Here is a 15,537-nt window from a genome sequence, read left to right as displayed (position 1 = left end):
TCACTATACATTGTTTATTACGAGGTTAGACGCTCCACTAAAATCGTGGCAGAATGAAATTCGTGGGTAAATTGGAGGGGAGGGATAATGAGATGATGAATTTTTATGACCCGAGATGTGGGATTAAATAAGCCGGATTATCGCGTGAATTTCCACGTGCGAGTTGGATGGAAGTGTTTCATCAGAAAGTCAGGAGAAAAATTTACGATGAAAAATACTAATTACGGAGTTGTACAGTCTAGTGCTTCACTAGAGCTAGAACACCCCTTTTGTTGTGAAAAAAGACACATTTAATCCACTTCTCGTGGGATTTCATTCGTAAAATTTCTCTGGTTGTTTTCAATTGAAAAAATTCCATCGATTTCCGATCATTCAGATGAATAATTCATCTACGTTGTTCATTGACTGAATGTATTTGAATAGTGGAGTGATGACAATTCCTTTTCCCATCTCGTTAAATGTTGAATTATCCCTATGAATATGAACTTAACGGGCAAATGTCTCGTCATTTCTTCCTAGAATGACTTATTTCTCTCTCCCCAACAGATTAACCTCACTGAACTCCTCACTCATAAATAGAGTCACGTGATTTGCGATCGCAATGTAGATGGGGGAACCACCAAGTGGTCTCTGAAGGAATTGGTCGAGGGGAGGGGCAGCCAATGAGATCACTGGGTTCTCATTCAGCGCATTGGTCGGCGCCCGCCATTGGTCGGCTCCCTACTATCTCATTAGTTGCGCCCACGAGTAGTTAATATGGAGATTAGGGTTGCGAAAATGTCCGTCTTTTTTTGTTCGTCATATGACAAATTTATGAGGAGCATTTGACACTGATGTGATGTCATATTTTTTTTCTCATAATTTGAGTAGTTGGACGTTGTCACTGACATTTAGATGAAATATGAAGGTCATGTGGAATCTGTGTTACAAAATGTCATAAAATTGAGAAGCCATTACGAATTTTCGGAGAATGTGACATTTTCATTGCGATTTAGTGGAATATGACGCTCATCTATTATCATTTATATTTAGTCATATGACAAAAATTGTCATAAGTGGCATCTGTCATGTGACGGTCGTAAGACGTCACAAAATTTTTGCACATCCCTAATAGAGATTAGGATTGTGAAAATGACCGTCACTTTTTCCATAAAATGATAAATTTAGGACCGTCATGTGACACTCTTGTGACGTCACATTTTTTTGGTCATAATTTGAATAGTTTGGTGTTGTCAGCGCTATTTAGATGAAATATGACGGTCATGTGTTACAGTTGTCATAATTTGGTCATGTGACAAAAAATGTCATAACTGGTATCTGTCATGTCATAAATTTAGGACCGTCATATGACACTCTTGTGACGTCACATTTTTTGGTCATAGTTTGAGTAGTTTGATGTTGTCACTGCTATTCAGATGAAATATGACGGTCACATAGAACCTGTGTCACAAAAAATGTAGTACAATTGCGAAGTCATTATGAAATTGTGAAAAAATTGTTATTTTTATGGCTATTTAGATGGAATATGACAGTCACATAAAGTTTGTGCCACAAAAAAGGTTATAAAATTGAGCAGCTAATCATTAAATTTTGAGTAGTTTGACCTTGTTACTGCTATTTAGCTGAAATATGACGGTTACAGAAAATTTGGGTCACAAAATATGTCATAAAATGGAGAAGTGTTCACGATCTTTTGGCTTTTATGATTTACTTGGGGCATGATGGTCATATGTTAATGCCATCACAACTTGGCCATATGACAAAAATTGCCATCACTTGCACCTGTCACGTGACGCTCACATGACGCGTCACTGACGTGTCACAGAATTTCCCCACATCCCTAACAGAGACCACTCGAATCCTCCCACATCTACCCTGCGATCGCGAATGGATTTTGAAGGCCGTGTGGGATAAAATGATTTGCCTTATGGCAGTAGAAAAACATGTCCACTAGCTGTTAAATCACTGGTCTCTTCCATAATCATAGACGACACTTGAATCCGAGCACAGCCCTAAGAGCCGTTTTCCTAGAGTCAGACCCTCAGCTCCTCCATGATCTGTTGGTGATTGTGTCCCTTCTTGAGGGTTCCCACAGTCGTCATCTGCATGCTCTCCTGCTGCAGCTGATTGGGACTCATTATCAAATTTTGTCCTTGAGCCGGTTTCGATGGTTTTGTATTTTTCGGTGGTGGCGGTGGCATCGGTACAAGACACGTGTTGTTCTGGAGATCAGAGAAGTCCGGTGGTGGCATGTGCTGTATGTGGTGGCGTTCAGCTGTTTTGGTCTCGAGTTCGCCGCATATGTTGTTCGGCATTTGGCCGTTCTCCTGGCGCTTCTTCGGGCAGTGGTGCTGATTCTTGTCTCGCTGGTAGTAGACACCGGCGAAGATCAAGACGTTTAGAATGAGAAGACTACAGCCGATGGCTATTGTTACGCTTAGGGCTGTTGAGTAGGCTGCGAAACCGTCCTCCGGCTGACTCGTTGTCTCTTCGAAGGCAAGCTCGCTTGGGGATGCTGTTGTTGTGTTGAGAATACGCTCGGTTGTCAGCTCGAGGGTCGTTGGCTTGGCTGTTGTCGGGAGGCGTTGGATGAATCGCGGGGGCACCTGAAAATATTGTTGTTTCAGGTTTGCTTACTTCGGGGGGAATTTCACGTATGAATTATTTCAGAGGAAAATATAGGGAACGAGATAGAACATTCTGGTGGATTTCTATTAAACTTTCTACTAGTCTTTGGCTGACTTGTGGAAAACTCCGTAGCTTTGAAAATCTGTGCGTTTTTTTGTCAATAGCCATTTTCCATGGGAAATATTCTATTGAGGAAATCTATTTTTCTATACAACTTATTCTACCTACTTATTTATGTAAAACTTTACTGAAATGTGTGATTTTGAAAACAACTGATGTAATTATTGACTGAATAAAATTTTCAAGTGAGTATCGTAATGGCATCTGACTAGCATCTATTGTGATTTATTCATGAGTTTTAATAATATTGTAAGGGCAAATGTAGTACTTCATGTCCTTAGGGGGTTACCGTACTCCAGGACTATACCGAGATAGTTTCTATAGAAATTCCTATGCTCTAATGTTCCTAGTTTTTTTGTTTGATTTTTCTAATGAAAAAAGAAGTAAAATATAGTTGAAAAATTGAGAACAATTCATGGGGAGAAATTTCCTATAAAAAATCACGTATGAAAAAATTCAATAGAAAAGCTTAGCGAATTCGCTAGAAGATTCTATTGAAATTCCCTAGAAATTCTATGAGGATTCTATTAAAATTCTAGAGAATTTCTCGTTAAAATTCTATTTGTTTTTTGCGCAGTTTCTATTAGATATTTGATAGGAAAAAATGAGATTTTGCTCACCTGTTCGGCGTCCAAGAGATGGTGAGAACGGGGGACGTCGTCGGAGCCTGGCTTGTGAAGGTCTGGCACTAGGTTCAGCCAGAAGGAGAGGCGGTGGGCTCGGTAGTGGTTCTTCAACTTGGATTTTGTGTCTGAAAAACATGAAGTAAATCATTACAGAGTTCTCTAAAATTTCCACTAAATTTTTCTTTTACCGCAAAATTCGGTTATTTAATCAAGAAAATTTGCGTTGAATGCAATTGAATTCTGAAATAGACTAATTGAATTGTCAAATATTCAATTGATAAATGAATTAATGCATTAATGAAATCCCTTAATGAATGGATTAATTGAAGAAATTTTGGAAAATTTTGAAGTGAAATGGAATTAATATTAAATTATTGATAATAGCATCATAAAGAATGAGCAGATAAAATTTAATGCTCATTTAATTACTTTGAATTTCTTCTTCAACATTTTTCTTTTACCGCAATATTTGGGTATTTAATCAAGAAAATTATTATTTACTAATTATGCACGGACGAAAAAATTTAATAGAAAAACCTATCGAATTCGTTAGAAAATTCTATCGAATTTCTATTAAACTGTTCTATTGGTTTTTGGCCGATTCTATTGAAATGTTCAATAGAAAATGTTCAGTAGAAAAAGTCAATAGAATTTAATTTTTCTATATAACTTATTCTATTGAGATATTTTCTATAGAATTCCCTCGGCTCAAATTTTCTACATTTTTTCGTTTGATTTTTTTGATGAGAAGAAAAGTTAAATAGAATGAAAAAAACTTAGAAAATTCGAGTCGAGCAGATTCTATAGAAAATATATGAAAGGAAAAAGTTATATAGAAAAATTGAATTCTGTCGACTTTTTCTACTGAATGTTTTCGATTGAACATGTCAATTGAATGAGCCAAAAACTAATAGCAAGATTAATAGAAATTCAATAGAATTTTCTAACGAATTCGATAGATTTTTATCTAAAATTTTGTTGTGCGCGTAACCAGGTTATTTAATGAAGAATATTTCGATGCAATTAATCTCTGAAATAGATTAATTGAATCGGAAAATATTTAATCGATTAAAAAAATATTGTAAAAAATCGGGGAGTGAAATGGAATCAATAGTGAATTAATGATAATAGCATTATAGAGGATGAGTGAATGAAGTTTAATACGCAAAGACGATAATGGACTTGGAGGAAGAGTGAAAGAGGGTGGCACGAATCCTGGTGTTTCGCATTAAATTTCAATGGTGCAATTGGGGCGTGAGAAGACGGGCACGTTTGCTGAAATGCCAAAAGGAATGAGGGATAGGTAGTGTTGAAGTTAGCTTCGTGATGGAAATAGAGAGGAGGAGGTATGGGTGTATTGGTAAGGCAACTCAGTCCCGACTATCCAGGAAAATGAGAGAGAAAAGGTACAGCCAGCAGTCGCTCGATCGCTTGTCGATGGAGTACAGTAAATTGAATGAACAGTAAAGTAAAGAAATTGAATTGTTAGGGTATAGAGAGCAGAAAATGGACCAAGGTGGAATGAAAAAGTGATCGTAAGGAGTCAAATTATTGAGAGTTCAATGATATTATTGAATGGGACTTGTGAGTTTTCTAGGTTTTTCACTCTAGTTCAATAGACTCCCTCTCAATGTCAATAGAAATCTTGAAGAAACCTCGGGGCTACATTTAATTAGGAACTACTGGTGGGATCTTCTTGATTAAATTTAGGAAAAATGTACTTTTTTGTTTCAGAAGTCGAGGTAATTTTTTAATTAATGGGAGGTTCACCACAAAAAAAACACTTTTTCGTTTTTCAAGAAAAAAAAAAAATTAAAAATACTATTTCCGAGTTGTCTAGGTTTTTCACTCTAGTTCAATAGAAATCTTAAATTAAGAAATCTCGGGATTACATTCAATTAGGAACTACTGGTGAGATCTTTTTAATTGAACCTTGGAAAAATTTATTTTTTTGTTTCAGAAATCCAGATTTTTTTAAATTAATAAACTCTGAAATAATGATTATGAAAAATAATAATTCGACCTTTTTATTTATTTTTTTAATTCACCGAGACTGAGATAATACTTAATTAAATTTTGGAAAAATGTAGTTTTTTGTTTCAAAAGTCCAAATAATTGTTTAATTAATAAACTCTGAAACAATGATGATGAAAAATAATAATTCGACCTTTTTATTTATTTTTTCAACTCACCGAGACTGAGATAATTCTTGTGGACAGCCTCATAAGCTGTCCAGAGAGTATTCTTAAGTTTCGTACGTTCTGGACGTGATCCTGAGGGTCCAGGATCCGGTGTACCCTCGTTGGGATTTCTGGAAAATGAGATGAGAATGAATAAAGTAACTCGAAGGAAATAAAAATGTGAATAATATCTTACTTTCTAATTAACTTGGTGGAATAGCTTACCCAGTGCGAGCAAAGTTTGTGAAGTACAGGATAACACTTTCTGAGAGTGTTATTTCTGCTCTTGTGTAGTTCTTTGGCCAGTGGGAGTGGCCGCCTATCAGTGGTGCACCGAATAAATAGGGAAGTTCTTCACCGTGTATGCATCCTTGTCTCTGCAAGAGAGCAATTAAAATATTTATTTTTGAAATAGTTGATGGTGTTTTGGAAATCGTAATATTTTTAGTTGTGACTCGTGAAATTAAAAAGAACGCGAACGTATTCACTAGGAAATTCTTTTGAATTTATGTTATTTTTCCACTAGTTATTGGCCAATTCTATTGGAAAATTCGAGGGGCTCTTCACAGGCGTAATCAAGGTGTCACTCGCTGATGTAATCAATTGTAATCCCAGTGAAATCAATGTAATAATTGTAATCACATGATTACCATATTTATAATCAAGTTTTGGTAATCAAGTGGTAATCATTTGTAATCACTGTAATCATTTGTAATCAGTGTAATCTTTCGTAGTTGCTCCTAGTGAGACCATGAATTTTGTTTTTGAATTTTCGAGCGCGTCATTTCTACCAACGGTAAGTCTCAGAGTCCCTGGATCAATTTTTCTGGGAATCCCAGATGTTTATGGTTCAGAACCTTGCATAGCCAATGCGTTTTGCACAGAGCATTTGTCCGTAGAAAATTGATTCAACAGAGTTAAAATTTCTTCTTATTCTGGAGAACCAATGACTGAATTATCTCTGAATTATTTGCAGGTAAGTTTCATTCTTCATCAATGGTAGATATTTAGTAAATTTATTTTGCTGATAGCACTTGTAAAAGCCCAAATTTTTAGATGGAGCCATGGAGACTGCATTCCTCTGTTCTAATCCCCGCTCCTCCTTCCTCATTTCTTTGCAGGTTCTCATAATTAATTATTCCATCAATTCATATTTAATAAGAGGCCATTTTTTATGATTTCAATGATTACAGATGTTTGGTAATCACAGAATGTAGTCGACGAAATCATTTGTAATCGTGTAATCATATTCTGTGCTCTTGGTAATCACGGTTATCACACAGGCAATGGTAATCAGTGTAATCAGTCCCGTAACCCTGGGTAATCGATTACATTTTGTAATCGCGGTGTCATCCAATTCGTCTGTGAATAGCCCCTCGTGTTTTCTACTGAATTTTTTCATACGTAAATTCTCATATTTCCGTAGTCTTCCAATTGCCCCAACCACGAACGGCCGTATCTGACGAAATTATTACTCAGCGGGTGTTGCATGTGGCACACCTCCCACGAGGGAGTAAGTAAATACATCGAAATACCTTGGGGGACGTCGGAGGGAGAGGTTGCACCTGGGTTGAGACAGTAGAGGGCGCAGCCCCTGGGGCGTTGGGTTCCTACCGTGGTTGGTACATGAATTAGATATGTATGAGCTCAGGAGTTTCATAAAGCTAAATATCAAATGCGGAATATTAAATTAAAAAAAAACAGGGAAAGATACTTGTTTTCTCGTTCAACGGAAAAATTCATTAAGGGAGAGTTTGTGGGAATGCTTCCAGCTGAGGATATTCAGCAATTTAATTCGTTGAGGGGAATTTAGGAGTTAGAGGAGTTTAGGTTCTCGATTTAGATATGTTCAGATATCCCCAGAATTTTGATTATTTGACGTTTATGTCTGTGTTTATGACCCTTATTTTACCCTTATGACCCTTGCAACAAACATTTTTTCTATTCACGCACGAAAAAATTCAATAGAAAAAGTTAACAGAATTCGATTTTTCTATATAACGTATTCTTTTCATAATTTTTTATAGAATTTGCTCGACTCCAAATTTTTTTCCCAAGTTTTTTCATTTTATTTTTCTTTTCTTCTCATCAAGAAAGTCAAACGAAAAAACTTCAGCCGAGGAAATTCTATAGAAAATATCTCAATAGAATAAGTTATATAGAAAAATTGAATTTCATTGACTTCTTCTACTGAATATTTTCTATTGAACATTTCAATAGAATCGGCCAAAAACTAATAGAACAGTTCAATAGAATTTTCTAACGAATTCGATAGGTTTTTCTATTAAATTTTTTCATCCGTGTTTTCTTTATCGCTATTTTATTCATTATCTATCATTATTTTTTTCTTGAGAATGAGATCCGAAAAAAATGTGCAAGAATTTTCAATGATGCAGCATACTCAGACATTTCTCCCACGAATTATCCTACTTTTCTTCGTTATTTTGACTTTTTACCCGAAACATCTTAAATTTTTTCGTGCGTGGCGTCCCATAAAACTGGTCCTCAATAGAACTTCAATAGAAATCCAATACAATTTTCTATCGAGCGCCTGTTTTTTTCTTTCAAAAATTTTTCGCGCACGCTTTCCCCTATCCGAAGAATCCAAAGAATAAATTATCTCAAAATGCAACCGCCCGTCAACCCCACTCCACAATCGACTCCCTAGAAATTCCCGTGTACATCTCCCCGTCACAGATGAATTTCCGGGAGTTTCCTCGACCCATCGCGAAACTCTGGCTCTCCTTTGATCCAACGCGTTGAGTTTTCCGTTCAGTGTATCCTCGAATGGCAACGAGGTAGAAGCCTCCTCCAAAGTACTTCCTCCCCTGCCATAAAATGACAGGAGTATAAACCGACAAGAGGAAAATAAAAACCACCGACAAGTGGAAATAAACAGAGAGGGAAAATCCGTAAGTTTTCCAATTTACCGAAGTGAATGTTTGTTCTCTTTTCACCGAGAAAATTGAATAAAAAAATTGGGGGATTAATATGATACGAATGAATAGTCCATCGAGTCGAATTGAGAAGCACTCAATACACCTGAAATCGATAGCACGACCGATTGATTCATTTCCATCTCTTCTTTTTGGGTCAATTTATATTTTTTTTATCGAATGATCATTCCGGAGATATTGAATCTGTCTGCTGCGGGGATTGGGGAATGTGTGAGCAGATTGTTGTCGGTACGACAGGCTATTACTCTACTAGGGATATTATAGGGGTGGGGATAAAGTTTTACGATGAATCGGATGAAAATTTGAATGCATTGTTTAGACCTCGAAAAGCTCAATCAGTTGGAGAGTTATCGTTTTTTTTAAATTTCGATGACGACAGAATAAATTGAGAAAATGGTAGATTTAATATGAAATAAATCTCTGGTTTGAATATTTTAATTGAATAATTCTGGTCGAAATTCAATGATCATAATGATATTTTCATTTTTTACACAGAATTTTATGTCTTCGGGGTGATTCGATAGAGACCAAAATATATATCTCTCATCTCACGTTAACTTCAATCATTCATCCATACAGAATTATGATTAGGTAGTTTCGAATTTATCAAAAATAATTATGAATAATTATGTCTTAACTGATCATTTTTCAATGATTTCTATTATGAAAAAACAAGTGGGAAATTACTTTCGCCACAATATAGTCAATATATTTTTACTAAAACAATATACAATAAACAATGTAGTCAATATATTTTTGCCTCGTTTAATACATTTTTAGTAATAAATTATTAATTTGCTCTTGAATGAAATTTCTATGAAAATGTATTTTAAATTGAATTCAATGATTTCTTGAATTCAACATTGTCTCCATGTTGGCAGCCAACATTGGCTCAAAGTTGACAACCAACATTACCCCAACATTACCTGCCAACATTGCCCCAACGTTGGCAGCCAACATTGCCGGAAAAAAAATGTTGTCAAGATAATTTTTTTCTGCAACAGTTGATGCAATCAACCTCATGATCGAACTCGATCTAGATGGCATTGGGAAGAATATTTTAAATCACAATGGGTTTTATTTAAACAATGATTTTTTTGCTTAATTATCCTAACCCAAAAAATTAGAAATTTCGGATTTGACGAATACAATGCTCTGCGCCAAATTTAGACATAATTAGGCGTGAGTAAACGACACCACTAATTGATAAAGACTCGTGATAAATTGAAGACGAAAATGAACAGAGGTAAATATCGACGAACGCAGCAAGAATGAGGATATTAAACAGCCTGACAGTAACATGTTTCACCGATAAGAGTTCTGGACGTTTAATTAATTTGTACGTCGAGATGGTCGAACCCCGGTGGAAACACCGAGGTTGCACCTAGCCCAAGTGATGTGATACATCAGGACGTTGGCGCTTGGGTAACAGTGGAATCGAGTGGGGGGATAAGTTTCGGTGATCAGATAAGAGTATGAGTAACGGTTTTAGTGCATTAGATCCTCGTGAAATCGGTGGGGGACTCCTGGCATCCGGCATATTGCAATCTTATAACTCAACTGTAATGGGGTCATATCGCACAGGAAGCATAGGAAATTAGCCGGGAAATGAGGGGTACGTGGATTTTGAGGTGGAGCAGAGTGAAAATCAATGGAGAAGGGATGCGCACTCAGAAAAATGGCTCATCTGGATTAAAAAAATTAGTTGACATTTTTTACTTGTTTCAAAAGAAAGGATTTAATTATATCGAATGAACAATTCATTAATTTCGAAGGAAATTTTTATTAAATTCAAGAAAACAATGCATTTATTCGAAATAAACCAGTTTATTAAATTAAAATGAGCAATTGAATAATTCCAAATAAACACGCAAAGAATATAAAATTATTTTTCTGTACTGACCTTCACTTTTCCTCGTCCGGGGATTGGTATTGGCCCTTCCCCAAACTCGTAAAAGTGAAAATCACTGCGGAAAAATATCGTTCACGACTAAGGCCATGGGATTTTTCGGAATCGTAACAAATTTATTCATATTCACAATTTCACCAGATATCGGCTTAATGCATAAAAAATCAGCTTTCTGACAGTTTAAACAATTTCAATTATTGATTGATAACCAACGAATGTTTAAAAAAATAATAATTCTGTGCAAAATGTAATTTGAATGACGCTGAATATTCATGATTTTTTTTCAAATTTTTATCACGCAATTTAATTAACAAACTTGATGATTGAAAATGGTTGCATTTACAGTGTGAATCTCATTAATGAAGAACATCTCATATTTGCGTCAAAAAAATGCTTCATTAATAAAGAAATATAAATTTACTGACAAAGATTTATGAATAAAAATTTATTAATAATAAAATATCTCCCCCTAGAGAAACACAGGCGAAACACTTTAAAAACTTCAATCCAAATAAACGAGATTTATTTACCTGCGGATAGTCACCGAATTTCGTCTGATAATCGAACACGTAGAGATAGGAATTCCGATGTGATTGGCTGTGCAGATCAGCAGTCCTCGTAGCTGGTGCAACGGTATTGGCATCCCCAAGTGCCTCCAGGGTCTCGTCCCTATTTTATTTTCACAAATGAACGATTCAATCTCCTATTTTTCCACCATCACTACATAATGCTCGTGGAACAATTGAAAAAGAAGAACAAATCTCAAAAGTTGATCGATAAACTCTAATAAAATGTTCCCAACTTTTTAGACTTTTAATTGTTGGTTATGAAGAAGTTGGGGAGGAAGTGAAAATATGAGGATAAAGAGCTCAGAAGGGGAGACGGGGGAGGGAGAAAAGTTCAGGAAATGGATCCTTTTGGTAAACGAGTGCCGCTGGGATTAAGTACCAAAAGTTTATGCCGAGCAATTAAAATTGAACATATTTCCAAAGTTGATTAATGAAAGGGTTGTACCTGATGTTCACTGGGTGTTGTACCGGTCTCTCCCAGTCTGTGTATTCGTTTATTATCGTCGCGAGAATTTCCGCTTGGTGATAGGTGTAGGTATTGCGGACAAATTCACGGAGAATTTTGGTTCTTCTGTCTGCTTCCATTCCGTATTGGGCGTCGTCCGAGGTCAGGGAGAAGTAGGCTTCCGATCGCACTACACCGACCATCAAGTCATACCTGAAAGCAGAGGATTGAGGGATATTTCCTGATATTTTTGTCTTTTATTCCATTATTCATGGCAAATTCAGTAGCGAAGTAGTAAACCAGGTTAAGTCGATTTTGACTTTTGGCTATTTTTTATGAATATCTTGGAATCTAAGAGAGATAGCAAAATTTTGCTCACCACCTTTTTTGTGGAGCCAACTGAGGGTTATAAAAAAGGTCAGGCGTAAAATTTTTGTATCCCTTTTAGATTCCGAGATATTCGTCAAAAACTGGCAAGAAAGTTTTTCTATCATTTTACTGAACTTTCAAGATAACTATAATTATTTTTTACAGATAGCATCATTGAAAAAATTGTAGAAAATATTTCAATTGATTTTCGGAATATTTAGTTACTGGAGGATCTCATTTTGAATATTGCCACTTCCGATCTCGTCAGGTTCTCGAATAATCCAGGAATATCCTTTTCATCAAGAGAATTTTTTTCCCACTGAGAAAATACACTGGAGAAACTAGTCTCGTGTTGTTTCATTTCGTGGGGATATGAGATGCTTTCACGAGCCAAACAACGCCTGTATTTCCAGGATGCACAATCGAAATTCATTACGCCGTTGTGTATGTGGGGAAAAAAAAATTACAAACTGATTCCCAGGCTGAGGGGAAATGAGAGAAAAAACCTGGACTTTCATTTGGTTTCATTAAAACAACAGGCGTCTCGTTGCTTGCCGAGTAAATACGTGGACTACGTGAAATGCGACTGATACTTCATTTCGGATAAAACAGGAGTGTCTGCAATTTCAGTGAATTATACAAGTTCAGTGCATGTACTTCAGCCGATTTTTTCGAAAGCTAAATTCGAAATATTGATTTTTTTTTCGGGGATCAATGCCTGTTTGAGGATCTAATACCATAGATTTTTTAAATGAAATGCAGTTACACTTGAAATTTTTCAATGAATTTTATGAGGAAATAGTGAACAAGTTTACTTTATGGGAAATTGGAAAAATTGTATTGTATTTCAATTGAAATTCTAATTTTCTTTGAAAAAGTCAGTGAGAAAATGAGGGGATTTGTTGGAAATTTTTCTATTCATGTAATTAATATTTTTTATGGAAACTAGGGGGCTACGCCCCCTGCTCGTTCTGTTCGCCAATCCCCATATGACCCTCACGATCCTTATTCTGACCCTTAATTTTGGAGTCTTAATTTCGAGTTCCAAATTTTCATCACCAAAAATCGATTTGGATTTTTATCATTTCGAGAGATTGAGACCCTTATTTTGACCCTTAATTTGGCCCATATGACCCTTACTCTGACCTTCACGGCCTTTATTCAGAACCTCGTGACCCTTATTCTGACCTTCGTGACTCTTATTCTGGCCCTCATGACCCTTTATCTGACCCTCATGAGTCTTAATCTGACCGATATGACCCTTACTTTAACCTTCATTGCCCTTATTCTGATTTTTATCAGCCTTATTCTGACTATGGCCCTTCTTTTGACCCTTGTGACCCTTAATCCAACCCATAAGACCCTTATTCTGACCTTCATGAGCCTTATTTTGACCCTCTTAACCCCTATTCCGACCCTTATGACCATTATGTTGACCTCCGTGACCCTTATTTTAACCCTTATGACCCTTAATTTTGGGGTATTTATTTCAGGTACCAAATTTTCACCACCAGAAGTCGATTGGTATTTTTATAAGATAGAGAGATGAATCAATTCATAAATTTATGTGAATGAATATTCAAAAAATTAAAATTAAATTTACGTGAATGAATATTCCTCGCCCTCGGCTCGGGCTGCGATCATATGAGCTAGAACAGTTTTTTTAGGCAATGACAAAAATCTGCTTTATAGTGACTATCGCCGCAATGTGTAATCTCGCGCAACGAACCCGCAACGAGTCGATCGCGAGATTGGACTTCTACCAGGGATTGTTCACAAAATTTTTCATCACGCTGTAACGAAAAGTGAACTTTTCGGCACGCTCCGCGTGCCTAAAAGTCCAATTTCCGCCACATTGTGATGAAAAATATTGTTCGTAACTCGTGAAAAAATGTTTTTTAGCTCGTGGGATTATATCACTCGCCTTCGACTCGTGATATAAACCTCCCACTCGCCAAAAAACACTTTTTTGCACTCGTTACGAAATATACTATTATGAATTTCCATGATCTGTCATTCAAAATTAATCACTCCCCTCTCAGCCCCTAATTGCATCCCTCAATTCTCAAAACTAATCATAATGAATTCAATTACACTATCAGAATCTTCAAAAACTTGTACGCTAAAATTAATACAGAAGTGGTGGAGTGCACATACTTCGGAAAATTACTCTCAGCTACTAAACTCGTGAATGGTGTGCATTCGCCGACCGGTGTAGAGGGGCAGGGGCCGGGGAGGGAGTGGGGGCGGAGAGAGGCGGAAGGGGCAAACGTCCTCGGGGTGTACTATGCGTAATTACGAATATTATTTACTGCATTTTTTCCGTAATTAAACATTCAAAATATAAACTGCGTCAATTTATTGGTTCACTGATAACTGTTGCATTTTCAAACTCATGTCGATGCTTTTTTTTACGATATAAAATATCCGAGTTTTTCCATTTGTAGGTACAATCAGAATTTATTAATCCCCGGATGGAAATATTAAATATTGACGATTGAAAATTTTATTGAGTTCATGACGAGTTGAAAATTCAACAGTGAATTGTCAGTGAAAAAAAATTGTCTTTATTATCGTGTTCATCCGATCTTTCTGGAAATTAAAAATTCAAATATGACCGGAATATCATGAATAGGGATATTGCTCACAATTTTTTTTTGTGAAGAAATTATTTAAATGAGACCTTTTTTTAACTAGAGAAAAATTTAGAAAAATATCAAGCTTTCGAACAAATCGACTCAGAAAAGTTATGTGACGGTATCCCAGGTAGGAATTGACGAAAGTCGACTTTCCCCTAAAAAATCCAAGATGACACTTTGGCCCCAGGTGAAAAAACAAATTTTTATTTCGACATTTCTGGCGCCTCCGAGTGTTTCATTAGCATCAGAAACGTTAATCGATATAAAAATTAAGGAATGTAATTGAAACTAACTTTCATTTTGGGAAATTCACTGAAAACGATTCTCGCTTGCGGATTGCGTAAAATGTTCCGTAATTTTTCTTGAATATTTCTCTCCGTGTGGAAAAAATCCGTGATTCCATAAAATTTCCTACAACCATATTTAGTTAATCTTAACGAATGGATTTGGTTGGAGACGAGGGTCTATTCGGTCTCACCAAATGTTCATTCGAAAAATCCAAATACCTCCCCCCCCTTTGCCGCGGGTGAAAATTCAAAGTGATCCCGTAACGGATCACTCGGCTGACAGTAGGCACTCGTCATTCTACAATTATGACATCATTCTTCTTATAGTTGAGACATTCTTGTTAATTTATTACGTTTAATTTTGTATCATTTCACTTGAAGTTTCCTCTGACTCATGACTCGACACCGGTAGACTTGTTCAATTATAGAGAACTGTAATATCACACGCATGTTCCTAATCATGTCTGTAATATTCTATACTCTGTATTTATTAATAGATTGAAACCCTGTAAAATACTTAAGCTGTCCTCAGGGGGTGACTGTTACCCCAGGACATGGTCTTAAAGCTCAATAAATAAATAAACAATAAATTGTAAATAATTATATAATTATTTCCCGCGTAATTTGCACACTCGTTGAGCCACTTTCCCCTAAAAAACCGGCTTTATCTCGTTCAAGCAGCATGAGAATGCTCAACATTAAATTCAAGAGTGTTTCTCTCTATTTATTTATCATTCACTCTCGCATCACGGCATTTGCAAAGCAAGGGTTCCCTCTACATTTTCCATCTCAACCCCCCCCCCCCCCC

General features: G+C 36.2%; 1 protein-coding gene across 1 annotated transcript in view; it reads right to left on the bottom strand.

Moving 5' to 3' along the window:
- Positions 1-2,033: 2,033 nt before the first annotated feature.
- The window catches only part of LOC107036122 (neuroligin-4, X-linked), a 206,741-nt gene continuing 193,237 nt past the window's right edge, over positions 2,034-15,537 (bottom strand). Inside the window, exons 6-11 of the mRNA XM_015253862.1 lie at positions 11,435-11,647; positions 10,951-11,089; positions 5,780-5,931; positions 5,567-5,685; positions 3,369-3,499; positions 2,034-2,606 (exon numbers count right to left, since the gene is read on the bottom strand). Coding sequence (XP_015109348.1) covers positions 2,034-2,606; positions 3,369-3,499; positions 5,567-5,685; positions 5,780-5,931; positions 10,951-11,089; positions 11,435-11,647 — 1,327 coding nt within the window. The remainder of the gene's footprint in view (positions 2,607-3,368; positions 3,500-5,566; positions 5,686-5,779; positions 5,932-10,950; positions 11,090-11,434; positions 11,648-15,537) is intronic.

This window comes from Diachasma alloeum, unplaced genomic scaffold, assembly GCF_001412515.2.
Source record: "Diachasma alloeum isolate Michigan unplaced genomic scaffold, Dall2.0 Dall_scaffold_00206, whole genome shotgun sequence".
NCBI classification, from domain to species: domain Eukaryota; kingdom Metazoa; phylum Arthropoda; class Insecta; order Hymenoptera; family Braconidae; genus Diachasma; species Diachasma alloeum.
This window is presented reverse-complemented; position numbering and strand designations above follow the sequence as displayed.